The sequence below is a fragment of the Melanostigma gelatinosum genome, assembly GCF_949748355.1.
Source record: "Melanostigma gelatinosum genome assembly, chromosome: 12".
In the NCBI taxonomy this organism is placed as follows: Eukaryota; Metazoa; Chordata; class Actinopteri; order Perciformes; family Zoarcidae; genus Melanostigma; species Melanostigma gelatinosum.
The window spans coordinates 17,535,125-17,562,750 of record NC_136645.1 but is presented as its reverse complement, the minus strand read 5'-3'; the positions used below and the strand labels follow the sequence as shown (position 1 = coordinate 17,562,750).

General features: G+C 45.2%; 1 protein-coding gene across 2 annotated transcripts in view; it reads left to right on the top strand.

The window, feature by feature from the left end:
* macrod2 (mono-ADP ribosylhydrolase 2) overlaps nt 1-27,626 on the top strand; it is a 381,154-nt gene that overhangs the window by 99,094 nt on the left and 254,434 nt on the right. For both annotated transcript variants that reach the window (XM_079280386.1, XM_079280385.1), the window contains exon 4: nt 10,853-10,882. In XM_079280386.1, coding sequence (XP_079136512.1) covers nt 10,853-10,882 — 30 coding nt within the window. The remainder of the gene's footprint in view (nt 1-10,852; nt 10,883-27,626) is intronic.

Genomic DNA, 27,626 nt, shown 5'->3' with positions numbered 1-27,626 from the left:
ATTTTGGATATTATGATTGTGGCCATATTACCTATATAGTATCTGACCAAAAATGGTGGGTTTGTAACTTGTAAATTGCAAGAGCGAGAGAGACTTTGCACAGTATCTTTTGTCCTCATGGAGTTCTTCTCAGCAACACACATGAATTCATCCAGTTTCTCTGCCTCAATGTTTGGCTTCCCAATCTGAATTACAAACAAATCCTGTTCACCTCTCTCAGGGTTTATTTGGTCCCTTGTTGTTTGATTTCATGCAGAATTCCTTCGCAGGCTGTCTGGAGCTTTTCATTTCATCCTTCTTTGTATCTGCTGCTTTTTTTTTGAGCCAGATTCAGTTTTTTCTTCATTCCCAGGCTCCTTCCTGCTGGAGAGTTATGTTAGCCTCGTGCGAGGGTGGGCTTATATTATTCTACAATGGGATCTGAGTCTTCAGGAAATCAAGGCCATTAAAATTGAGTGTTCATGTGGGGTCATTGGTGAGTAAGGAATAGGAATTACAAAGAGTAGTGAGTTGAATAAATCTTCGAGGGATGCCTGCTCGCTGTGTTTTCTTCTCCTTTTTAACGTTCTGCTCTTCAGTCAGCCTCACAGTCTTGGGTTGTGTACCTCAAAAAAAAAAACCTTCATTTACTTCAGCATGTGTAAAAGCCACATAAATTGGCTCTCCAGAAGTGACAGGCCCCTCACAATGTAACTAGTGTGCTGGCGTGACTTCGTGTTTGATTGGTGTTTCGGAGCTGCCAGAGTGAAGCAGCTATCTGTTCACCGCCCCGCCTCCTATTGTAGAGGCTCTAACACAGGAACACTAAAGCCGACAGTGTTGTGTAAAACTGGCCTGGTTGGGCTCGAAGGACCACAGGGTTTTCATCTCGTTATTAGCCACATTCTCGGGCTGCTCACCTCCAATATGAGACGGGAACTGTTGTTGCTATTTGAGAAGGACTTTGGAGTCCTGCACGGCACCTTCCTGAGAAAAAACACCTCCCGGCATCTGCCGGAGCTGGCACCCTCACGTAAACCCTCCTGGTGGGAAAGCCGGTGGCTGTCACAGAGGTTTTTATAAACCAGCAGGAAACCCTGAAGTCCCTCTAATGCTCGTCCATTTATTTTCCACACAATGGTTACGTCCTTTTCATCAGTACGTCGGTGGGAGAAAATCTTGTGGAAATCTTGGCTTTAGCACATAACCCAACATCACGATGGCTACAGTGTGTGTGTGTGTGTGTGTGTGTGTGTGTGTGTGTGTGTGTGTGTGTGTGTGTGTTGGGGTTCAGCAATAAAATAAAGAACTTGGAGGCGAGCCAATTAACAGCTGCAATGAAGCAGTACTGCAAAGTTCAGCAGGAGGACGGCAATATCATTTTGAGAGATATAACCATTGTCAATATATTCTCCTCGATAAGTATCCCCAAGATAACCATTTCAGTCTCTCAGCCGGCAACACGGCTGTCAATTATTTCGTTTGATTTGGTTGATTGTGTGTCCCGGTCGGCTGTGCATGTAGGAGCAACACTTTCTGATACAGAAACGGATGCAAGCCGTATATGTTCTTCAGCTGAAAGCAATATGTTTATAGTAGACTTACCTCGTTTGTCGTACGATCCAGTGATGGGTCGTATCAATACAGTTGACATAAAGAACTGAGCATTACTGCAGAACACGAAAGAACCACAGCTCTCAATACTGGGCAACCAAATGGAAAACAAACAAAATAAACGACAGTACAACACTTAACTCTTCTCTGTTGTTTTATTCAAGCTCAGATTTCGTTGCCACTGCCAAGAGGAAAACACTGCTTATCTGATTGTATAATCGTCACAGTGTCGGCGCTCTGTTTTCCCTTTTTTAAAAGCTCCTTGAATAAGCAATTGAAACATGTGGTCTTTTTGTTTCAACAAAAGGCTGCAGATACCAGTGAGCAGGAACCTATCTGCTGTGATTCTGTGTGAATGAGTTTGTGAGGGGAAAAAAAACCCAGCAAGCTTGTTTGAAGATGCACCGAAGGGAACGTCGTGTGATCCATAGGCGCTACAAAAGAAAGAAGCTCAAAGCAATGTACGACTATTATTGTCGCAGGCCGTGACTTTTCTGCGCCTACAGCTAATTCCAACGTTTTTCAAAAGGCAGGAGCTGCGAGCTATTTCTGTATGTGAGAACCCTGGTTTGCTGTTAGCGCGATAGTATTTACACTATCTAACAGGGAGATAACCGAGTGGGATATCCATGCACGTTGTTGCATGTTGTTTTTTGCGCTATGATTATAGGGCATGGAAATAATCGCCCCAACTTGCATTCAAAAACCAGTTTGTAGAACTGCAGTTTCTGTTGCAGTTTTCCACTCTTAAAGTCGTACAAAGTATGAGAAATAAATAACCTTTCTCAAAGTAAAAACCTCCCATTACGATCAAACTGTTACAACTTGCTATACAGGTATGATTATTCATGAGCTCATCTCTCATCCAAGGAGGATTGGCTTATCTTTGTAGGCGCTTTCATCAGCTACTTCAGTGGACTGAGCAGACGTGTCTTCATTTAGACTCTCTGTTACAGACTTTAGAATTGTCGCGTGTATTAGTAGGTTACAAAAATCAATGTACACACAAGCTGTCGAAGTCCAACCGTTTTGCTGAACAGCCTCCACGCTCACCGAGCAGAGAGCGACATGCCTTTGTGTTCTCTTTTCTCACCATGGTAACATGAATGATATATCTCCTCTGGACTTATGATTGAGTTGCCCCAGCCTGATTGCAGTTGGCGCTCGAGGGAGATGAGTCTCTGTGACATTAACGGAGTACTACTGGAGCCGGGGCTCACTTCACACATCACCTCAACACTTCCACCGCTGTGATCAAATAGACGCTGGCAGGAATGGATTCTCTTAAGTGCCGGTTAAGTGCATTTTGCTAAGGAAGTAAGAGAAGTTAAAATACATTTAGTGTTAAGAAAAAAGACAATGCACTCTTCCTTAATGCAATGTTCTGCACTTAAGCTCTATGGGAGTCTAATTTTGAGTCTATGTACCGTGGCCTGGCTGTCGAGGGCAAGGCCCTCATTTTCTATTTTCTGCAAAGAGAAAGCAGTGATATGTAAGTAAGTTGATTCAGAAACCACACTTCAGCAGCTGAGAATCTCCAATTTAATGCCGTCCTGGCTCCTCCGTGTGGGGGAATCTCAGCCATGTTATTTTGGATACAGTGAGAGGACCTGTCTGGCTGCCTGGCGGGTACCTAGCTGGGGGTAGTGGACTGTGAAAGGCCCTGAGGAGCCATGCGGGTCTTTACCATCCCAACAGGCCTGATTGCCAGTAAGGAAGAGGCTGCATTAACGCGAGGCTGATAAATCCAGAAATGGGACTGGATAAATCCATAATATGCAGCTGCTGGCCCAAACCCTGCCAGAGCTCCGCTGTGACACCGGGCCCTGTGAAGTCTGCAGATAAACTGTTTCATCTCAACCAGAAAATGATGGGGCCTCTTCAAAGTTGGCACACGTGCACAGGGTTGTTGAATATCTTGCTGTGCTGCATGCATATTAAAACGACATTGTGTCCAGTGTGCATTGGTACACTAATGCATACACTGTAAGTGTCTCATGTGTTAATGGTGTTCTGAAGGATCGCCTCAGGCCTGTGAGCAATGAGGTGCTCTGTGATGCCAAGACATGAATTAATATATGTAAGAATATTCCACTATAAAGATTACATGCGTCATTAACTGGTTTAATTTGAACACATACGAGTGCTCTCAACACACACACGCGCTGTAAAATGTGTCCAGAATAGAATAGAAATGCATAATTGAATGTGGTGTTTTCCTGTTGTTTTGCCCACCGCATCGCATTTGTGATGAACATAGTGGGAACGGATCGAAACGACTTCATCCAATCAACCCCCGCTCCCTGCGCTGCCCCCCTCGCACTGAGTCTTTCTCGTTCATGCTAATAGGCTGTGTCTTTGCTGTTGAAAACAATTATTAAGCAACACTTGGTGAGAAAGTTGTTTTCTGTGTCTGACTTTGGTGGCATTGACTTTCCCTTGGTGTCAACTTCACAAGAAATACAAACTTGCGCTTTGCAGAACCCACCTACAGCTTTATTTTCTTGTAATTTCTCCAAGCTCCCGTCTTAGGACTGGGGGTTTGAGCAGATGCAGGTAGATGTATATTTATGAGGGGGATGTGTATTTCAGGGAGAAGCGGTGTTGTGAAAGGTGACCTTGTTAGATAAAAGGAGGGCTCGGAAGCCAAATGATGAAAGAGAATGGGATCATCCTGGGCTAATTAATGTGGATTTGAAGGTCAGGTAATTATAACAATAGACGTGTGGGCTGGCTTTGGCATCTGGTATTGTTGCTTTGTTATGAAGGTGACAAGACTGCGGAGGAAAGGGATTAATCACTGTGACACCACCCTGTTGTCACATTGACTCATTCAGACATCATAACACGACCGCTAGGTTCTAAAAAGATGCTGCAAAAACATCATTTCAGCAATCAACAGTATCTGACACGTGCTGTTAAGAATATGAATAGGTTTAAGGAGCAACCCACGGTCGCCTGACTGTTTCAAAAATAAATCCAGCCTAAAATTAAATTCACATCATTGTTGTTGCAGTGATTTTGAACAGTAAAGCCTTTTATGTGTGTTTGAGTCTCTTCCGAAGCTAGCGACGCCGTCACGAGTCAATACGCTGCTTCACACCACAACAAACATGGCTGATTTGGTACGGTGTCACAAGGTACCCGAGGAATCTCACAGCAAAAGGCTGCATGTTTGAGCCGGATGAGCTTTCAATAGCTTGGACTGAAAATACTACAGAGAAGCCAAAAGTTCAACCCATCATCCGACTTAATGGGCATTTTGTTTGTGCTGAGCTCTGGCTATCAATACATATGAGAAATGAGACCTGCTTGATGATGTGACCGGCTCCGAATCATCTTAACATAACGGCCCAATGAATGCAAACAAGGTCTGCAACTCTGCAACAAGCTCCTCCTAAACTTTTACAACGCAGAATGACCCTGCAACTCACTGTAGGCTGGTGTGGAAGACAGGAGATATAAAGCTAGCAGTATACTCTAAATTCAATTTAATTTGCTGTTGTGCTTCACAGCAGACACGGGCACAATCTTTTCAAAATACGATGTTAAAACTAGCACAATTCTATGCAATTAAACCAAAAACGTCAGAGTTGAACAAACGTACCCTTTTACCTTGGCTGCTGAATGTACTTCCACACTTTGTCTAAATTGATGTGTGCAAGCGTCGAATCAATGTTTCACTTGTGTGTCTTTATTGTTCGTAGCATTACCCCCACCAATGAAACCTGAAACCTCAATGGCGTGCGGTTCGCATTTCAGTAAATACTTGTATGTACTTGTACTGTGTAATTCTTTGACACATTGCACACTCTTGTGTGGAGTAGAACCTTTGTGTACTCTACTTGTTTCAGCCGCGGTTGCATAACTCTGACGGAAGTATGCCAGGCTTTTTGTGTGCGTGTGTGAGAATGTGCTGCTGGGATCATGCCACCTCTACCACATGTTTGTCTGGCTCAGTCAGGCTCCTCAGGGACCACTAGAAGCTATAAAGAACAAAAATGCCACCCAGTATCATCAGACGAGGCAGCGTGTGTGGTGAAGCATGCATTTTTGATGTGCCACAAATCGGAAATGCCACTGTTGCATCTCTCTCAGCCCACAACTGGTGGCTCGTTTACGTTTTTATTTCTATTTGTGCGAACTTCGCCAGCTACTAAAAGAAGAAAAAAGGCCCCATCATTAAAGGTTAGAATTACCTCAGTGTAACACCGAGCTCCACAGACATGATAGGGGCTGCTCTAGATATTACATCCTAGCCTGAATATTTGAGTTGGTTGGTTGTGGCACGTAAGTGCATGCTTTTGTGTGTGTGTGTGTATGTACAGGCTCAGTAGCACTGCTTGTTAGGAAAGCTGGCGGAGTGGAGAAGTGTGCAGCAGCACATTGTTCCACTCAAAAATAATTCACTCCACTGACTCTTTGAACATCACCATTCACAGCTGACATGTTAAGCATCAGAACACGATGAAGAAGAACGTCTAATGACCATCTAAGTGTCAACCAAGTCTACAAATGATAGTCTTTTTGTGGCTCTGAACTATTTTCTTCATTATTTCCGGCCTCCCATTTGCAGTTCATTGTGTTGTGGATGCTAATTTGTGCCCGTCAAATTAGCTGTGAATGTGATTCCTAATTAAAGCAGGAGAATGGAGAACAAAAAGATGTGACTCCCCGTTCATGAGGGCAGCTCTATGGACCTAGTTTGCGGCAGTTTGTGTGTTTTTGGATTTGCTAAAATGAGAAATGCTTCTTTGTGGACAGGTAAGACACGCTTCAAAAGACAGTGAGTGATACTGAAATCTGCTGATATGACGCAGCGTGCTGTTGCGATAGAACATGGCAAAGATCGTCCCGAAGACGGTTAATGTGACTCCGATATAATTACTGTGCAGACACAGATGGGCCGGGAGCATTGTATTGCAGCGGCCGTCCTGGTTGCTTTGAAAAATTGCACCAAGATTTCTTTGGACTCATCTATCCACAACAGAGCAGGCAACCTGAACCATAAAATATTTTTTATTAGTTTCTGTACCTCACCTTTTTATCCCAGCGTCACGGCAGAGTACACTATTAACCTCTGAGCTTATTGAGAAGCGTGCGAGAGGATAAGGGGAAGTGGGTATGATGGCGCGTATTTAAAGGGTTCAGTTAGGGCGGCAGAGACCAGAAGGTAGACGGTGGATCTGTTTACTGCCTTGAGCTTCTGTGGCTGTGCACCAGCCCTTCCCATCTCACCGCATGAGCTCGGGCTCTGCTGACGACGCCGAACGCACAGCCCAGATCCATGCCCCACTGCCCTCTGCATACACAGGACTCGCATGAGCCGCTTTTATGAACGCTCTGCAAATATATGGACGCGCTGAGACGAGAGGGTGGCTTCACCGTCCCCTTCTCGCTGCGTTTGTGTCTGTGCCGGCTTCCTGACGCAGTGCCACAATCCATAAACTGTGCCAGCGCTCTCCGGCTGGAGTTCTCTTATCAATAAGTTCTCGCCGTCAAAATACAGAACAGCGGCTCCGCTGCCTTGTCATTGGCCGGGGGATAAATGAGGCTGCTGCGGGGGTTAGGAGTTCAAAGGGCAGACAGGAAGTGGGTCTTCCCACAGTGACAGTTTAGGCATATGTTTGATGGGCAAGCCTAATGCCGTGGACCAGCAGTTCCTAATGACCTGCCATCTCCAGGCAGTCTGGGGAGCCCTTCCACTGAGATTTATGGCCCATGTTGTGGTTGCTACCGGGACGACTCACAGCAGCACTCCTGACAAACGGAAAGTCCCAGCCTACCACTTTGGTTTCACTCTCTCTTCTCATTAACTCAGCCGATACAAATCTTTTCTTAATTTCTACAGTAAATATTCAGGTCCTCTGAAATATAAAAGCTCAAAGATTACTGCAGTAATTTGTCCAACTTGATAGGATCCTTAAAGTAGTTTGAAGGCCCTGACGCACATGCTGCTTTGTGACAGGCATGGATTACAACAGCTTTACGTCCTTGGTCTTTCGGTTTCCCTTTTGGAACGGCATTTTACATTCGGTTGCACAGAACACCCCCACCTGCTGCTCTGGAGACTTATTTCCTCTCACGCAGGCGCAAACCTTACGTGCTAACTGGCCGTTGGCTAAAGTCTTTGCGGTGTGTTCAAGTGCATCCTTATTGCCAAGACACAGGCGTGAGGCAACGCAGGAGATGTGGTCTGTTCTGTCCTTGAAGGATGAATTGATGAATTGATTCATGGAATTCTCAAGGGGGCACGCGCCGGCGGACATCGAAGAGAGGACGGCAAAGTCAAAAACCCATTAAACATACATTCAAAGAGACAGCTCCACGTGTACGCACTGAAGAAGGAACCGATAATGGTCTTCTGATAATACAAATTGTTGGCTCTCTTACTGCTTCCCTACAGGCAGAAATGTGTTGATCCACCACAAGATAGTCGGACGGAGCCCAGGGCGGGCTCAAGCAGCAAGCAGAGCTAGTTTATAATTAATACACACTTTATAAAATATGCATTATGGGGTGGATGTGGCCGAATATGGATTTCTGTTTTGATTTTCACTCAGGATAATTGAAGCGCTTCCCTGGCAAGTGGCACTGAATGAGGCACTAATAGCCTTTGCTGCCGAGAGTGTCGGGCCGCTCCGTGTGCTGCTGCAGGTTGGCTCCTCTGCCAGCTGTTTCTTATTTGTCTCATGCTTGAAGACGGATTGTCAAAGCAAGTCCTCAACCATTTTGGGATTTTAAAGTCTCCCTTGATATGCATCGCTGTGGGCTGAGCTCACTGCCTCTGTAGGTTACAGATATTCTGTGTGCTTAAGCAGCACAGTGTGCTTTAAGATAAACTGCCAAAACACGTTTCATGACATTCTGATCGTTAAAGGAGAGGATGCAGAGAGGGGAAATGAAACGGCATAAAGCAGCATTTTTTTTCTTCTTTTTTACACCTCCCTACTTCCACATTTATCAAACCCACTGCAGAGATGAGATGGCTGTCGAACGCTCCTCATCTCCCAGTGGGCTGTTGCCGTGATCACACCAAGTCGCATGTGGTTAGAAAGCATCAAACATCTCGAGCCCCCAGACGACCCCGTTCACTGCTACCACGACCACACCACACACACACACAGGAGTTATGTCAGACTGATCAGCAACCTCATCTCTGATTAGGTGTGGAGTAAATGAAGCGCCCCCCTCAGGTATGCATTTCCATAATGCCAGGTAATTAAACCCCAGTGTTTTAATATTCCAGGAATAGGAAGGCTCCCCAGGAGACTAGACAATGATGATAGACTTTGCTGAAGACCAGCAGACTATTAGCTTGCCTTGAACTGCCACTGGAACTATTCTTTTGTGCTGATAATAAAATAAACAACCCGCTTACAACATTCACATCATAACAGAAGCTACACATATACGTGATACTGCAAGTTTCTAAGCATTTACCTTCAAATGAAAGGTATCTCCGCTGATGATGCCTTTCCCCTTTTTGTTTTTGACTACACTTATCAATGTTTTTGAAATATGAAGAGAAACGGCTCTGTTCATGGAGATGCATGTTTGAGTTGCGTGTCTGTTGTTGTTGATAGATTCCAGAGCGAAACTAAAGCTGGCAGAGCACGAGTGTCTTTTTCACCGAAAAACCTGGAGAGGTGCTATTGTAAACATGACAATGGATTGTTAGTACATCCCTGTTTGAGTTGCTGTTTCTTGTGTGTGTATGTTATGCTCATACTGTATGCGCACACACACACACACAAACACACATGCACACACACACACACATAACAAAAGCCCTTTGATGGAACAAATTCTGCAGTGGGAGAGCTTTCTTTGTCCCTGTGCCCACTCGTATGTGTGGTGCTCAAATGAGAACAATGCCAAGCCATAATGGTGCCGCAGAAAGGTGTGGAAAATGAGTGAACTCCAGAAGTTCCCTTCATACACATTTAAAAAAAACAACAACAGCCAGAAGACTGTGCGGCTGTCACTTGAGAGCGCTCCCTTATACCACTTGTTCATTATCTGTTGCTTGTGCGCCAAAGTGTTATCCACAAATAATAAGCTTTTAATGGGGTAGTGTTCACTGCTGATGATAGCCAATGCTATAGCTGCATCTGAAGATCATTAAAGGCATGTTGCAGCGTACGCTTCTTCCAACGCCCGCTGGATGAACTACACTTCAAACGCACAGGCTACCTACTTTCAGTAACACCCAAATTAACAGATGTACTGTAAGTCCCCTCACATCTTTCTCCTCTCATGTGCAACGGATGTCTCAAACTGACAGATTTTAATGATGCAATCTCCAGGAATATAGCTGACGTTACCTTCTCTTGAACCAACTTAATGTTGTAGATTCGCTTTGACAACCCAGGGCGACGCAATGCTGAGTGTTTTTAAACTAAACTGTCTTAAAGCTGACAACAGAATACCAGTGAGCGAGGCTTTGCTCTGAGGATGTCGCACATGAGAACGAAGCTTCACTCTCGAGGACCACAAGTCTTTCACTGAAGAGCTGCTCTCGGCTTATGTCCAACGATTTGCGTGAAGTTCCTACAAAGAAAAAAGCCCGACAAAGCCACAGTGCAATCTGGAAAAACGTTCTCAAACTTCAGGCCGCTGTTAATTGCTTTTAATGAACCACGTCGTTTTATTGAGCATCACCTCTGTTTCCAACCAAGAAATCTGCCAAGTAGAGTATATTGGAATCAGCTGCGGACTGAGTCGCACGTTTGTTGCCAACAAGGAAAAACAGTGGCACACACGCAGTGATCACTTCTCTCTGTTGGAGATGGGGTAAACAAATTATTGGATGAGATTCGTGTTACCTTTGGGTGTCTGTTGTTGGAAGCAACTGTAAAAATGATAAATCTTGTATTGCCAGGTACAGCTTTTCAAACGTGTGATTACAGGTTTAAGTGAGAAAGTGCTACCAAAAAAAAAAAAAGTTTCAGGCTCCTCTTGACACCTTATACCTACCAGTGCTGTGGAAATCTACTGACGGTTTCATGAATCATTCTGTTGCGTTGTCACTCTCGGGAAAGCTGTCAGTCGTACCTCTGTTCATCAGATAAGTGCATGATGACACATTCGGTCATTAAACAAGAGTTTCAGATCAAAAAGTTGTATATTTGAAAAAGCACACAGGTGCAGTTAAACAATCCAAACTTTCATGCCCAAATGTTGCTGACTCGATAGAATGGTCCATATTTGCTTACTCTCTGAAGTGTACTGAGCCATTTCTCTTCTCTCTTTTCAGCAAACTCCAGTCTTCTGGGAGGAGGGGGAGGTGAGTGAACACCTTTTTCTTTTTATCATCTCATTGCTGGTTCCTAAGGCATTCAAGCAATTAAAGTTGCACTCATCAGATTGCATATGGCACATCTGTATTCTTCTGCGGGTTCGTCGCTGAGTTAAGTGTCTATTTGGCTTCAAGTGTCCGTGTTAAATGTGGCCGATGTGAGGCCGAAACATTAGAGCGCAGCCTCGCTCTGTGCCACACTGAGAGACGGTCATTACTTCAGCGGCCTGCCGAAGAGCATCATCATCAAAGCAACGGAGGAAGTATGAGGCAGCCCACCGTGGTGTGGGAATAATGGGGTGGGAAACTCCAGTGGGATGCCACCGCCCAATCCAACTGTTCTTCTTTCCTCAAATTTGACTTTTACAGTGACATGATTGAGATAATCATTCTTCACCACAGAGGAGGTTGGGCGAAAATGCACCCGGCTACACGTGGAATGTCAATTTTTTGATGATATGCTGGAATAGTGTGACAATGAAATTAGGTCACTGCTTCCGCTCCGTCTGTTTATCCATTTGTGTTGGGCGTCACTTTGAATCTGTCACCGTGTCCTGACCAGCTGCACAACCAGGACGTTGGACATTATTACGTTTCATGTAATCTAGCTAATGTGTCGGAGGTCAGAATGACTATTTTAGGAGTTTATCTTAGCTTTCTTTTATGCAACTGATAAAACAAATAAGACTTTCACTCATTTTTGTACTCTTGGGCCAGATGTTCCATCAGTGCCTGTGCATTCCTCCTGTATTTTCAGATTTCTGTAATCATGGAACTCAAAAACATATTAAGATATGGTTGACATTCACATGTCTTACATGTTCCTCCAAATAACATAGGCCTACTACAGAAATTGGCTCAATAAAAGACAGCTCATAGGACAAAATGATGCACTTCTTTCTGTTTTTTGTGCTGTGAACACCTGGCAGGAAATATGAGTCATCAGAAGCAACCAATTACGGAGCATCGGTAACTGGTCAGTGCACATGGCATCCGTCAGAGTGTACACGGAGCCTATTGAAATCGTCTTCCCCTCTACTCGTGCAGCCTGGAGTGGCCCTCTTCTCGTCTGATCCGCTGTTAAGATTGCACGCTTTCCAGCCGTTGTTGCGTAGCATTGCGGGCTCCCAATCTGTATCAGCGACATGGAGAGGCCCTCAGCGCACAGCCGTCGGAAAAAAGATTCTGTGATTGACATCAGAGGTCACCAGCTTCGCTTCTCCATAGCTAAGCCAATCCCTGTACAGCAGGTATACTGTCCTCCTGATTGGTATCTGTCTCTGCGGCAGTCGACTTTCAGTATTCATTTGCCACGCACAGAGAAACACAAGAGGCAATTTTCTCTGCTATTATGTTTTCATTATTGTTATTTGCTGGCAAATCACCTTTTCACAGTTCTGGGAATCTTAGAGCACGCAGCCTGGTTGATTGATCCGGGTCATCCTTCAACTAGTAATGGGTGTCAGGGTGTTACAGATTGGCCCGCTTCAACACAGCAGCAGCAAAATGAAGTCGATTTTGGGGCCGTCAACATTGGAACGTGAGATCTTACGTGTCGTTTAATGTTATACTTTGCGAGAAAACATTTCGGTTGATTGTGACCTGCAGCTGTGCTTATTAACTCCAGAGGAATTCTAATTGTAGCGAGTGCCATTCTTGTTTTTGAGAGCAAATCCTCCTTTCATTCTTAATTGACTTCCAGCGATGCTATTCCTGCCTAGTTACTGGCACAAGATACAAGGTCAATTCACTGCAAAATGCTAAGGCTCACTTTTTAAAAATGACCACGACAAGTCTGTGTTACTTCATTATGTGTGCATTATCTTGCAGCTTGTGGTTGTTATTTCGGCCACCCTAAAGAAAGACAGATCACCATTATCCATCTATCGAGCTGAAAATGTTACTTTTCCTCCCAAAACAAAGCTCTACGCTTTTTGTCTTTTATCTGCACAGGGCCAAGCGGGTCTTTATCTTCCAGTGTCTTTATCACTAGACGGTGGCTGCTAAACCTGCAAAAAGTGTTCTCTCTGTTCCCGCCCTCTCTGGCCCTCCCTCTTCCCCTATCTGTGGTTTGGCATGTGAAGACCTCCTGCCTTGGTGGCGGTGAGGATGTGAAGAGGAGATGTGCTCTCATATAGGGCCCGCCTTATCTACCAGCTGTCTTCTCAGGTCTCTGTAGAGGGGACAGGATCGTCCATCATGTCGGCCTCACACACCTGAGCCATGTTTAGTGCTGGAGGTGGGCCCTCTCGCCAGTATGTGAAAGCTGGACAAAGTCTTTACTGTATGGAAGAAAAGTTAGTTTACCACCAACCACACTCTTTTATTTTTTGTAGTAATAGTGTTGTTGGCTTGCAGCCAGAGCAGTGAGAAAAGGGTGGAAATAAGTGAAAAGATTTGTCCGGTACCCAAAAACTTAATTATATTCCTCGCATTAGTAAAGGAGACAGAAAAAGTCATGAGAATATTTTCGTGCCCCGATGCTCAATTAAATCCTTAGAAATCACTGATGGGAATTCTCTGTGGGTTGTATGTCTCCAGTATTATGTACACAATGGGGTTAACCAAAATAGCACTGTTATCTACGGTACACACGTTGGTCTCTCTGGGATTCCATACGTACATAGAGGGAAATAACAATGATCTCTGATAATAGCATGCTAAATGAGGCCTCTGTGAATAGAGGCTAATTACGAACGGTAGCACGTTGCTCGTGTGATGTGTGTCACAGCGTGGCTGGATGCTGGCACAGTCCCAAGAGAGTAGACCTAATGTAAACATCATGTTGTCTATCTCAACCCCCCCCCCCCCCCCCTCTTTTTGTCACCTTCTCACACCGCCATTGACACACGCACACTGAGCCATGTGATGATACCGTGAAGCCCCGTGTAGCCAGAGCGAGGCAGCTCCATTTGCCTCTGATGTCTCCATCCAGCAGGGGGAATGGGCTGATGAGCATTCCAACCCGAACCGTTGCCCATTTGGCACTAGGCTTTAACTAGACCACCCAAACAAATCCTTCCTCTCAGGTTGGGCCTTCTCGTTGTGCTCCGGTCAAAGCAGCGGGACACGTGCACGGTTGTCCAGTATGTCCTGACTCGGGCTAATTTGGCCACAGGCTGCTCACGCTTTGCTGAACTCACCAGCCTTTGTCATTGCTTGCATAACAAGGGCGGCTGAAGTGCCATGTGCCCCCCAGCTCCCCTCCCTCATAAGTGTCCTAAACTGTGGCGTGAGTCATAGCAAGTACCCGACACATTCAAATGTCTGAGATTAATTATGCTCGCTGTGATTGTGTCTGGCCACGGCGGTGCTCATACGGGTCTTTCATCCTCCTCTGCAACTAAAGACGGCATCGGACGCAGACTCGCAAACGACACGACGAGGCGATGCTAAGTGGCTCTGCTGACAAAGTGATGTGTGCACAAAGGCCTGTGAATTACTAACGGCATTAACAGAAGGAGTATACTGTCTCTGGGTGAAATGTGAGAATGCCCGCTTTTAGTCCATTTTTCTGACCACAGAAGCACAACATCAATAGCATGGCTTCCTACAATCAGCATTGCAAATTCAGCAGGACAATAACCGCAGTACTGTCTCCTCCAAAACCGTGCTCCAGCATGCTTTAAAGAAAAAAAGAAAATGTATCCAGTTTGGGACGTGTTTGGATAATCCTTTATCAAGATTCCTAAGTGCTTCGGCGTGCTTATCTCTTATCTGCATTCGTTATGCAAAGAGCTCTGTTTTCTTTTCCTGTCACCTCCAGGTGAACCATTATCCTCCGTCCTGCCCCAGGCTTGTTTATTGAGCAGATTGGAAGGGACAGGGCCATGGTGTTCTGTGCAGGGGGAGGGGCACAGGTCGAGATATAGGATGGTGTTGTGTGATGGCCTTATGTCCCCGTCACAACCATATCGGCTCACTGGAAGCCCCGGAACGCCCCTCTATGATTAATCATTTGAAGATGACGTATTATTCTCATAACTCATAGATTGCACACTATGCCTGACTGATGGTCCTTAGTTCACAGATGGTAGTACCAGCTATTAGCATAACTTATGACAGAGATACGGTATTTCCCCGTGGAGTAGCCTAAATAATGTAAAATGATAAATCGAATGCAGAGATTCCTCAGTCAGCGTGGTCCCCGTGGGATTCACTTATCTCCTCATATTTAGCAGGCAGTTAGTTCCACCCTGATCTAGGTCCACCTTGTATTTGTGCTGTAGTGCTCCATGTGCTTTCTAAAGTGCGTTAGAGACGGCCCTGATATAAATGTGCATCCTTCCTCCTGCTGTTAGGAACTGTTCATGAGGTAAACTCACAGCATGAAGACGTTTGTATTCTTTTTCTCTTAAGTATGTAGTTTATCTCGCTCTCATTTCTGGAGCACAGGGTTTTGCATTTGTCCTCTTCATGTTTTCCTTTGTTTTCAGTGCCATCCAAATATGGGAGTGCGCTCTCGCATCGGCTTGAGCCACTGACATTTAAATAATAATAATAATGCCTTTTATTATTGTAGCCCAGTATACCGACTGTATAAAATGCCAGAAAAACTCAGTGTAACTCCAATCTATTTATTGTTTGTATCAACAAAGTTGATTCTATGATTTATTATATCTATGTAGCGGTTGGTGAGCTACATATTACTATATATACAGTTATGTCAAGTGCACTGACATCTCAGTGGAGACATCCGTCATTATGTTGAAAACTGATCATGATGTAGGAGATGTACCGTGCCCCCATGCTGTCAGATCATTTCACCCAATAATTACAGCTATGACGTCATTTAGAGGGCATTCCACTAACACTACCAGGACAAAGTCGCCGTGTGGGCTGCAGTCTGCTCTACCCACAGTAATGAAAATTGCATTTCAGCACGATGGCTCTCTCTAATGCCATCTCTGTCTCCCTCCCGCCACTGCAGGGCACAGACCACGAACCCCCCTCCCCCCCTCGTCCAATCAGCAATGATTGATGGACTAATTGATGCAGAATGATTGGGCCATTCATTTGAGCCTACAACAGCGGCTTCCATATTTAGGATTAGCATTGCGTTATAATGGGAAGGGAAGAGGAAATGGTCAGGGAGTCAAGGAAAACTAGAGGGAAAGAGGGACAGCGTGATGAAGAGTGTAAAAAGTCACGGCGCCATGAAGAGCGATGGTAACCGGACCAGCCAGCTGTGTAATGTTAAGCTTACGAGACATAAAGTGTTCCGAGGCATTTATGGAGAGGTGTGTGTGTGTGTGTGTGTGTGTGTGTGTCGGTGAATAAGAGGCGAGAGGGGCATATAACTGTCATGTGTCCCTCTCTCAGCCGATGAATCATTCATCTCTGTCTCCACGTATGAATCAAGCTGCCGGCCGTCGCCCGCGGCGGCCATGTCATTACCTCGTTGACGGCATCACTTGATCTCTGGCACTGCGGTGCGGGTGAGGAAAAGAGCCTAACTTGAAACGGCACCCATCAGCATATCAAACTGTACGGAGCTTTCTGTGCAAGCTTTGTCGATCCAACCAGGACCATCCAGCGCTGCACCGCACCGCTCAAAGAGACGACTCTCCTCTGACACTTCTCTGTTCGCTGTTAAAGTAAACTGTGGTGATCTCAATCCGGCTTGGTATCGTTGCAATGTGGGTGGTTACGTGCAAGTGAACGATGTTGGGTCTCCCTCCATGTTACCAGCGTCGAAAATTGACAAATTGACAGTTTCCTGCAAACCACTCGAGAGTGTATATGTTTATTATTGTATTTTAGCTTGTTGTTGTTCCTCATGTGCCAAACAGATTATAATTTGAATGCATTTGTGATGATGGATATTCCCAGTGTTTGATTTTTGAAAATTGATTACAAGGTCTTTGTTTACAAGAAGAATGTACGTTTTCTATTCTTGCACCTTAAAGAGTATTAAACAATGCAGTGTTTAGCCCGCTTAGCTTACAGTCGATTTAAAACAAATTGAGAGGCTGAGGGGAATGTCGGGTTGTATCTTTGTGATTGGGAATTGCACCAGAGATTCTCAGTGCCCTGCCTTCCTATTTTCAATATGATTTTCACACTGGCACAGAGTCCCTCTGCCTTCTGCCACTGAGGGGTCATTTGAGGTTGACTTCACTCCTCCAGAATCTCTCCTATCATTCATTGAACCAAGGGACTGAGAAGTTTGGGGCGTTATCAGTTTGAAATGCTAGTTCTGTCAGCTGCAGCTCTAAACCTCGAGGCAGCAGTCAAGCCTCCAGACAGCAGAGGCTAGGGAGTCTCATTTTCAACTCAAGCACAGCGTTTGAAATGGCCATTACACTTTTATATAAGCAATTCACATTGTTTTGAAAAACGTGTTGTGTAAGTTTTTGCATGCATTTTCCTCAGTTCAAAATAAATCCATGCAATATTGTTGTTAGGCCCTTAGGGTTGCTGCTGTAAACATATTGCAGTTGCTGGATTTCCTTTGTGTTTGACCTCGGCAGCCTCGCTCCCTCTCAGAGGAAACGAAGCTGGCCTTTGACTTCAGTCCCACACCATATTGTACCACTTATTGTATGCATATTTCCACATAATTCACATGCTTTTGTACATCAAAGACTATGCACCCCCAGTTTAAGGAGCCACATTATTCTGTCTCCCCTCATTGTGCATGAAGTGAGAATACCACCCCAGGGTTCAAGAAGGGGGCAAGAAATGTGTCAATTTAGTTCTCTTCCACACTGCATCACACATGACCCCCAGGCACACCAAACCCTCCTCTGTGCACCAGCATTTCTGGGTCAGTTGTTGAGATTTTAGACAACTCAAAGCATTACCAACCTCAATGTCAGAGCACATTTGTGTCCTGCTCGGGCTTTGTTGTGGCTGTTTTGGGGTTAGATCCTGCTCTCAGCCTGCCAATGTTCTTTTGCATGCATGCGTCTGTGTGTATTGCATTTATGTGTCTGCCTGACTGGATGTTTGCGTGCCTGTGTGTGTGTGTGTGACTGTGCACACATTTGCTTGCGTGTTGGCGTGTGCGTGTGTGCTTGAGTGTGATTCTTATTCTGGGACAACTGGATGCTGAGCTGTCTTGTCAGTTGACTCAATGGTCAGTTTTGGTCCGGTGGCCCCCAGCGATGCAGGATGGATGGATGGGACCTGACAGAAGGGGACAGTTCATCGCAAGGCACTACCCCATCCAAAAGTCTCACCAATCACGGCAAGGCTACTACAAGGACATCGCAAGAGGCTCAGAGAGCTTAGCCACATGCTCACGGATGACTCAGAGACGGCTGACATCACAATATACCGGTCACATGAAACCCTGTTATTTTCAAAAATGTTTTCTCCGATTGCTCGCTGGAGAACTTCTTGCAAAGTATATATTAGGAAGACAGGACTCTTCCAATAACAGACAGGTGGGACAAAAGGTGGACCGCAATTGAGAAATACACATTTCAACATTTAACAATCGTATTTTTTTTCATGTACACCCTGAACTGAGTACAGGGGCACTGAAATATGAAAGAGCTTAGTATCACAGTATCACAGAGTTCATGGTTGTAGTTCAATATCAAAACTATGTTTTGTAGAAATGAATTCCTTAACATATGGGTTCCTTCCATGCCATCTACTCTCTGTATTCAACAGTGGTGAAGGTAATTGAGGAACCAGTGGAGATCAATTAAGGAAATTAGTAGAGCCATTAAATCAATAAACAGCTCCCAGCCCAGGCAGAATAAACACGTCTTAACAGCCCTTTAGTTTGGTCAAACTAATAGTTTGACTTTTAATTTAATGTGCACACTGTATCCACGACATATAGACACAAGTGTGCTGGAGTTGATTAGTGGACCTTTTAGTGTCCAGCTGCAGTTTTTTTGTTTCATCTCGGCAGTTACTAAATGACTCCATTTTGAGTGTTACATGTACGATGTGCCATTCCGATATGTTAACTGTAGCTGGCTAATGGACCTTTACTTCGTGCCTGCCTCATGCAGCAGAGGGACACGCTGAGGGCTTGAACAGTAAATGCCATAATTCCACTAACCAATGCAACACAGAACGCTGATTGTTGTCAAGTACCCAATGTTTGCAGTCGGGTCGGGGTGGGTGTTTAGATCTGAGGCTTGGCAGCGTAACATTCACGTGAGCATCTCTAAAGAGCTGGTTGGTAGCTGACTAGTGGCACTTTTTTTCTTACTTTATTTGCAGAGACTGACCTGCTACGGTGGCCTTTTGCCGCCAACTAGTAACAAACTGTCAAGCGTTGTGCATCTCTCACGGGGCAGCATAGTTAGCTGTGTCTGACAGGCCACTCTCCTACAAGTGAGGTTTCTGCCCAGGGAAGGCAGAGCGAGCTCCAGAGGAAAGCTGTCATCTTTTTGCCACGCCACAGGGAAGAGGAGGAGTGTCTCGCTCTCTCACTATTTATCTTTCTCTCCGTGTCAGCCTGTTCCCCTGGTGAAGAGCTTCACTTTCCCACTGCCAGTGTTATGCTGCTCTCAGTCTGGCTGTGCAGAATAAACAGGCGGGTGTCAGAGGATGAAACGCAGAGTGTCCCCTAGGTGCCGGGCTCGTCCATGTGTCCTTCCTTCGGGAGAGAGGAGCATTTATACCGCAGGGATGATGCCCACCACTCCACCTAATCCTCTTTCCTCCGACACTTCATTATCACCCTCACACTGCCGACACAGTATGTGTGTGCAGACAGATCTCTGAGGGTAGCCACAGAAGCTTGTGTAAAGATGGAGAGAGAGGAAGGAGTATTGAGGAAGAGGGGGGGAAAAAGGTGAGGAAAAATGAGGGATACGCAGAGTAAAAAGTGCTGTGGAGGTGGAGAACAGATGTCAGACGTAGTGGGCGGTAGTGAGAGAAAAACAGTTCTCATTTTGCTTTGCATAATCGTGTTTTCACCACAGAAGCAATTAGCAGGCAAAACGGCGAAGCATTCAGGAGGGAACCGCTCGTCTCTCCATCAAACACCACACTTTACGTGTAAAAATGTATATTTGACTAGCTTAGTTAAATAATGAGCATGTCGCGTAGGGTGGTAAATAGTGTCAAAACATTACTCCTAAACATGCCATCTTTGTGTAGAATTATGTGCGTTTGAGAGGTTTCAAAAAGAAATTGAGCTTTCGGTATGCACAAAGCAATTAATATCGGTATATGCGTTTCTTTCTGTGTCGGGCATGTGCAGAGGTGCGCAGAAGATTAATTTCTGAGTCGGAGAGTGCAGCAAAGCTATTTGAGCCCACTGAAACATGTTGGCTCTCTACTGTGAGACTCACATTAGCACATGCCATCCTTGATGGAGGAGCATACTTAGCAGTAATAATGGGCATTATAGGGGGTGGTATCAAGACGTTATTTTCAGAAAGCTCCAATTAAGCTTTTCGCTGTGGCTTCGGCGCAGCGCTGACTGTCCAGAGTCATCGGGAAACGCTTTCCTAAGCCTCAGATAAACACGCCGCTTGCCAATCAGTTTGTTCTGGGCCTCCCATGTGCAGGGAAAATAAACAAGTTCATCAAACAGTGTGGGACGGAGCTCCTCTCCACTGACTCCAGTCCTGGCCCTGATGAAACCGCAATCAGCTCAGTGCCATAGGGAGCCATTGTGTTTACAGTCGGTGGGTGGATGGACTGCTGCTCACTGGGGGGAGATAAGACCTTTGAGACCAGCTGGGACATTCCCACCACCGACCAGCGCCACCTGTGTAATTGCAAACAAGACCCTGTCGCTTCCCCTCCACCTCCACGGCCGATCAACACCACACTGACACATTCCCAAGCCTCGTCAGGCATCAGAGTACCGGGGGTCGCTCAAATAAAATAGATAGCTTACATGTGACAATGTTGGTGGTAGAGGTAGGACGAGGCACACACAGCTGTCTGATTGTATCTAAAGTGTGTGTGTTTGAACCCCCGCCCCCCCAAAGGGTCAAGACATGGGAGATTGTCGATTATTTGGAATGTTGTATTCGCTTCTTCAAATTCCTCTGGCAATGCCCCAGAGATTAGGCCCACATGCTATTTCGACACAGTGTTCTGCGCGCTACATGAACCAGAGAGCCTGAAGGAAATGCTGCAGGGTACAGTGTGCATGTGAGCCTCAGCTGACAGACCCTGGAACGTGTCTCTCCCCCTCGGTGGGCAGCGCAGAAAACCTCACCAAGCGTGACAAACGGAATGCCAAAACATGCATTGGGCTAAATGAGCTGTGAACGCAAACAAAGTAGCACATTAGTTCCGTGGCGTTTTGGGGTGGACATGTGTCCCCTCAGCACATTAAATACTTACAGACAGGCGGACTGTATATATTAAGGAGAGCTAAAAGAGAAGTCAGACAGACAGACAGACAGACAATCTGATGAGCAAAACAAGGCGGTTATGACGATGCCTGCCCAAGGATGTGTGAGGTAATCTGTGTAGTGCTCTGAAAGCGTTTGTGTGGGTATGCTATTTGTCTGGAGCCCACCTGAGATTTGCCATGCTTTATGGTAAACTTTTGAAGCGTGAGCTCTGCCAGTGGAATGGTTGTTCGGTTTCATCGTCCCCCCCCCCCCCCCGAGAATCTATGTAGGTCTGTTTTTAACTTAATTTTAACTCATGAGTATCCAGCTTATCTTTGGATGGCTGTGTTTCTTTGTGCTCTCCGTGTTGTTCCAGGACCAGGCTGGATGCCCACACTGCCTCTGCAATCCTGAGTCTGGCACAGCTGTTCAATGTTTTATTTACTGAGCCTTGATGAGATAAGAGCCCAGTGTTTTTGGAATATCTGTCTGAGGACATCAGCATGTCTCTCTCTCGCTCTCTCGCTCTGTGTATGTGTATGCTTCTTTTCAGTGCTGATTGGTCATTTGGCATCCGTCCCCTAACACCTACATGGACTGTTAGAGAAACTCAGGAAGGTCATAAACATCAGCAGCCGATGGCAGGGCTGATGTTGGTCTGAAAGGAGAAAAAAAATCCAAATAATCCCAACTCTCTAGAATCGTTCCGCTGGGCTATTCTACAAATGGATTTCCAAACTTTTAAGTGCATTGCTGTTTAGCTAGGAGCTTCACATTTTGTAGGGCTGGACTGCTGTGTGTGTGTGTGTGTGTTGCATTGTTTTACTCCCTCACTTTCTCCATGCGAGGATGAGGCAGACCAGTGAAGGAATCAAAAGGGCCAAACTGCATGGAAAATGAATCTGTGCTGGTTGGCTTGTTAATTCTCCATCGTGCCTCCTGAGGTGAATCACTCTCGATGCGGATGCTGCCTTTGATCATTCACAAAGCATGTCGCAGCAAGGTCTGCGCTGGCACCCAACAGATGGTCATTAAATCATGCGTTTTATTTTACTGCCGTTTTTTACATTCCTGCAAGATCTGTGCTTTTATTGCTGCCATTTAGGAACGGCTACCACACTGATTAGAAACATGCAGAGGCTTTCTGTGAATATGCCAACAGACGTTCTGTACAAACTATGTCCATACTAACATTGCATGATTCTAACTCAGTGGTCTTTCCCCTTCTACAAGCTTTCCGTTACTCTCAGAGCACGCAGAGGCGTAGGTGTTAGACAGGATTAGCCTGTGAAGTTGTATTGATCACCGGAGGTGCTCCAAGTACTTCAGTACGAGTTCATTTTTTTCCTTCAGCATGGGTAGAAATGTGTTTAAGGTGTATGCGAAATTAAGTGGTGAGCAGTCCCCTCTGAGGAGTGCCCCAGTTCCTTTTCCATCGAACCCGACAGAACCCAGTTCATCATCTGGGCAATAATGGCAGATTTCTCACCTCCAGTCAACTGTGCTCCTAAAGCTTGTTCATCTTAGTGTCAGTCAGCATCATGGAGACACAAATGCCTAATTACCTTTGCATGACTGGCCACTGAGCAGAGCAGGAAATCCACCTTAATGATATATCTGGTAAGCATTTAAATCACTGACCTCCGCCGGCTACCTCGGTAAGAAACAAATGATCAAATCTCCTCAAGTCCATTGTGGTTCGGGTCTTTAGGCATGGAAGTGGAGAGCTGGAGAGTATGACTCGGACATCTATTGGAGATAATGGAAAAAATGTTGCTCCAGAAGGTGTTAAAATTCATGTATCAGCAAACTGAGCCAGTGGGTTTGAAGATGTTATAGGATCAAACTTCCAATGGGTTTCTCCAACACAGCTGCTTATCTCAGCATATCTCCATGACTTGTTTTCATCTGTTCCTGAAGTTGACGGCGAAGCAGAACTCAGACTCAGGGGGGGGGGGAAGCTTTTGCACGGCTGTTTGTATCCACAGTTTATAACCATCGGTTTACATTCTTCTCATCTGAAGGCAGATATACGCGTGCCTCCCTCCTTTAAGCAGTGCCAGTGTGAATATGCCTACATTTGCATCAAATGTAAATCTTTATTGCAGTTCAAACGGCTGCAAATGAAATGTTCCGAAGCAGACACCCACACACACTCCCACCTCAAATAGTTTTGTTGTTATTTTGTAGCGAGTGCTGAGCCGCAACATATACCCTTTGCTGCTCCTTTCATATTAACAGGCCAGATGAGGCACAAAGGCTGTGTATTATATTGGCATGGGGGCCAAAGTTCCTGACATGGCAATTTGCTGTCTTTTCTTTTGGGTGAGCGGTGACAATAGGCTGCTGTAGGCTCCATCGGGTCCCCGTGTACTGCAGTGTGAAAGCAGCTTGGCTTTTTGCCCCGAGGGTCAGTGCTCAGATCTCAAACACCACGACTGATGAGCGCTAATCTGGCCTCCTCGGCGAACACAAGCCTTTCTCTGTAACCTTCAAGCCGTGAAACACAATTTACAGAGGTGGCGGCGGCAGGGGGGGGGGGGGGTCGAAGGGACCGCGGTGTCAACAAGCGTGCGGGGGAAGGGTCTCGCAGTGTACACGACACATAGTCGGTGCATTTACATGTACTATCGCAATCTGATGATTCCCTGCTTTCAATGGTAACCTCATTTAAAATGTAAAATGTCAACGTGAATGACAAATTGGATATACCATGAATAGATTATTGCTGCAGAAACTTGCTTATTTGGCCATAAATTCATGATAGGGAGCACGCTGTGGTGTTGGAAAGTTACTTTGCTGACACGTGTGTATATATAGTGTCCTGTTTTCAACAACTATCAGTAATTTGCTGATATGGAGACTGAAATAGAATTATACCAGAGGATAGAGCGTCGCAGGCAAACATGTACAATCTCATGCAGTCCAATACAACAGCCCTGCGCTGAATAACAATTTGCAAATCTGATCTTATTTTCTTTGTCCAGTTGTTTTAAACCATCATGAAGATGTTGCTAGTATCTCATTGTCGAATATCTTGTGTTGACACTGTATTTCATTACATCGTATTGTAAGACATTTCTAATATTTTCTCCCTCCACATATGCAAATGAGGGTGGACCGAGCTTAGCCGTAAAATGCACTATTCCACACAGCCCCATTGCACCATATCTTTCACAAATGCTGTATTTATTGCACGTCTTTTTTTGTAAAAACAATGTTCACATATGCATTGTGAATGTAATTTGTGTCATAAATAATGCATACAGCATCAGAACGAGATGGACCACATCGTGTCACTTTAATCACGAGTAAGTAATGCTTCTGAAAACTGTGCACATGTTCTGTAATGTTAATTAGATTAAAAGATATGCGCCTCATAAATATGTTTCATTTAAATGCAACTATTACATGTGAAGCACTATTTGTATTAAAGATACAACATCATCATGTTCCAGGCTTAGCAACTGTGGAGCCAGCAGATAATCTACAACGTGTCTGTTTTGTCTTTTTCGTACTCGCCATTCTGGTGAGGGATTTGTGCTAACTCCTTATTTGATATTCATGGAAAGCCTGCACCTGCATATATCTGTTAGGAGCTGCACTCCCCTCATGCAGCTAATACTGAAGTTGATTAAAGAATTTAAATGGTCCATTTAACCCCTAACGCAGGCGAGGCCTACCTGTGTGATGGTACCATTACTTTGCAGTAATTCCTGCAGGCAGCAGATCGAATTGATCCCCTCTCAGCCATCAGGAAGTTTTAGGGCTGCTGTGTGTGTGCTGAAAGCCCAGTTTAATAAAGCCAGCCGGTCACGAGCCGTTAAAGCAGAGAAGAACAATAAATAAACAGAGCCGCTCTGTCCTGCTGTACTCCTTCCTCCCACCTCCTTCTCCACCACACCTCCGTCCAGCCACACGGTGGATGTGCTCCATGCAGAAAGTCGAGCGTCTCGTCACGGCCGGCTCACGGCCCGAGGAAGGCACCGGACCCTCATTTTGGATAACACAGCAGGGCGCTCACCCTTTAAGATTGTCTCCCCTGTGATACAGATACACGTAACATTATAATAAAAGACAAATGTCTTGGGCGGTGGGAATGTTTTATGCGGCCGCCGCCCCAACACAGGCCGCATTGGCGAGGCAGATTGATGTTGAGGGGCCTGGCCGATGGAGATAGAGTTTATCTGCTGCCTGGGATATGAAATCTAATCACACGAGTGCCAGGTGAGGAAGTGCAGCCGCAGATGAGCCGCTAACGCACACCATCGCACTTGTATTCAACGAATGGCGAGGAATTCCTCTCTGCAGGGTTGAGACGGGCGATAAGACCGCCGCAGACGCTCTCGCTCCACAGATTTGTCTTTCAGCGAGAGCAATGAGAAACGGAGTGAAGAGAAAGCAGTAGAGAGAGAAGGATTGAGAGAAGGTTAGCGATTGGAAATGTGAAAGAAATATCTGAAATAAGAGCACCTCAAATACACTCAGCAGCCCGAAACAATGAATCTTCTTCACCTATTTCTTTGTATTGTTGATTCTCCGCTCTGTGATTGGAATTGTGACCCGATGATCTGTTTCCCTCTCTGCACTCAGCCAGTGGTCAATGACTTGCTCCCAAAATCCCAACACTTTGTAAGATAACTCTTTTCAGTGTTGTATAACAGATTTTTATTTTGCATCGTGCTTCCTCCCTAAACATATGCGTTCACCCGAAGTTCACCCGCGGCTCAGCACCACTGCAGCTGGCAGGGCTTCAGTCCTGTGCACTTGATGAGATTTTAGTGCTCTTCAGTCTCTCAAGTACTAGTCCAGCCTGCTCTTATATTATTTGAATCAAACAATGGAAAAGGTCACAGGTTTTCCCATCATCTGCATGCTGTGCTATGTTCTTATTTGAAATCCAAAAGATGTTCTTCACGTATAGCCCATAGCCCTTGCATATGGCACAAACCCAGTCGGCAGAAAAACGAAATAAATGCTCGTACATTTCTGCAAACCACAGGATACGTTGACTTTTCTGAACCAATAAGGCTTTTCATGAGCGTGTTTCATATCAGCCTTTCAATATGCTTTCAGAAACAACTATTTTGGCAAGGCACGTTTATTTGTACAGCACATTTCAACAACAAGGCAATTCAAAGTGCTTCACATAAAACCGTTAAAAGCATCAAAACATAAGGCAGAAGAAAAGGAGATTTAAAAACAATTAAGAACATTCATTGAAACATTAAAAACAGCCATTAAAACACGAAAAAGCAGTGTAAGAAATAAAATACAGTAGTAAAATACAGAAATGCAGGAAATTGATGAATATCCTTGAATGTGGTTCACTTAAAGGCAGCAGCAAACAGAAAAGTCTTCAATCTTGATTTAAATGAGCTGAGGGTCTCAGCAGACCTGCAGCTTTCTGGCACTTTGTTCCAGATATGTGGAGCAGAAAAACTGAACGCTGCTTCTCCACGTTTAGTTCTGACTCTGGGAACAGAAAGTAGACCGGTCCCAGACGACCTGAGGGGTCGGGATGGTTCATAAGGTAGCAGCAGATCAGAGATGTATTTTGGCCCCAAACCATTCAGTGCTTTGTAAACCAACAGCAGGATTTTAAAGTCAATTCTTTGTTGGACAGGAAGCCAGTGCAAAGACCTCAGAACTGGAGTGATGTGGTCCACCCTCCTGGTCTTAGTGAGGACTCGAGCTGCAGCATTCTGATTGATTTTTTACAGAGACCTGTAAACACACCGTTACAGTAGTCCAGTCTGCTGAAGATAAATGCATGGACAAGTTTTTCCATATCCTTTTGTAAATATGCCATAAGCTTATTTATAATAGTGGGTCAACGTTTGATGCACCACCACCCCTCCCTTCAGCCCATAGAGGACTGGCCTTACTAGTTATGCTCCTTATTATATCACGTAACTTTCAATATGGTCGCTCGATATACTACGTCACTTGCTCTGCGGTCACTGACCGAATGTAAAGACGTTGATATTCAACGTGTTTGTGGTTTGCAGAAACGTACAATGCCGACATTTCGTTCCTGGTGACTGGGCTGATGAGTTCTTACTTCTTAGGCTGAATGAATTGTGTGGGTTTTTGATGTAAGGTGATGGACGACTGACCAGATCGACTCGATATATGAATGCATCATGAGCTCAAGCTTCTGTAGTTGAAGATCTTTTAAGACAGAAATGTGCAGCAGCACACTGGACGAGAGACAAAAACCAGGCACGTGAACCGCAACACACAGATACACATTCACTTGAGTTTGGTTGTGGTTTTTACCTTCCAAGTTTAGAAATGGAGGACTGCAGCCCTTGTTGCAATGTTGACCTGTGCAGTACGTGTACACATGGAACACATGGTACACATGGAGCTGCCAGCTGCTTCAGCTTCACCAGGAGGGCGTAGTGGGTACAGAGGTCCACAATATCCCCTCAAGATTCCACCGTTCTCTCACCAACCAA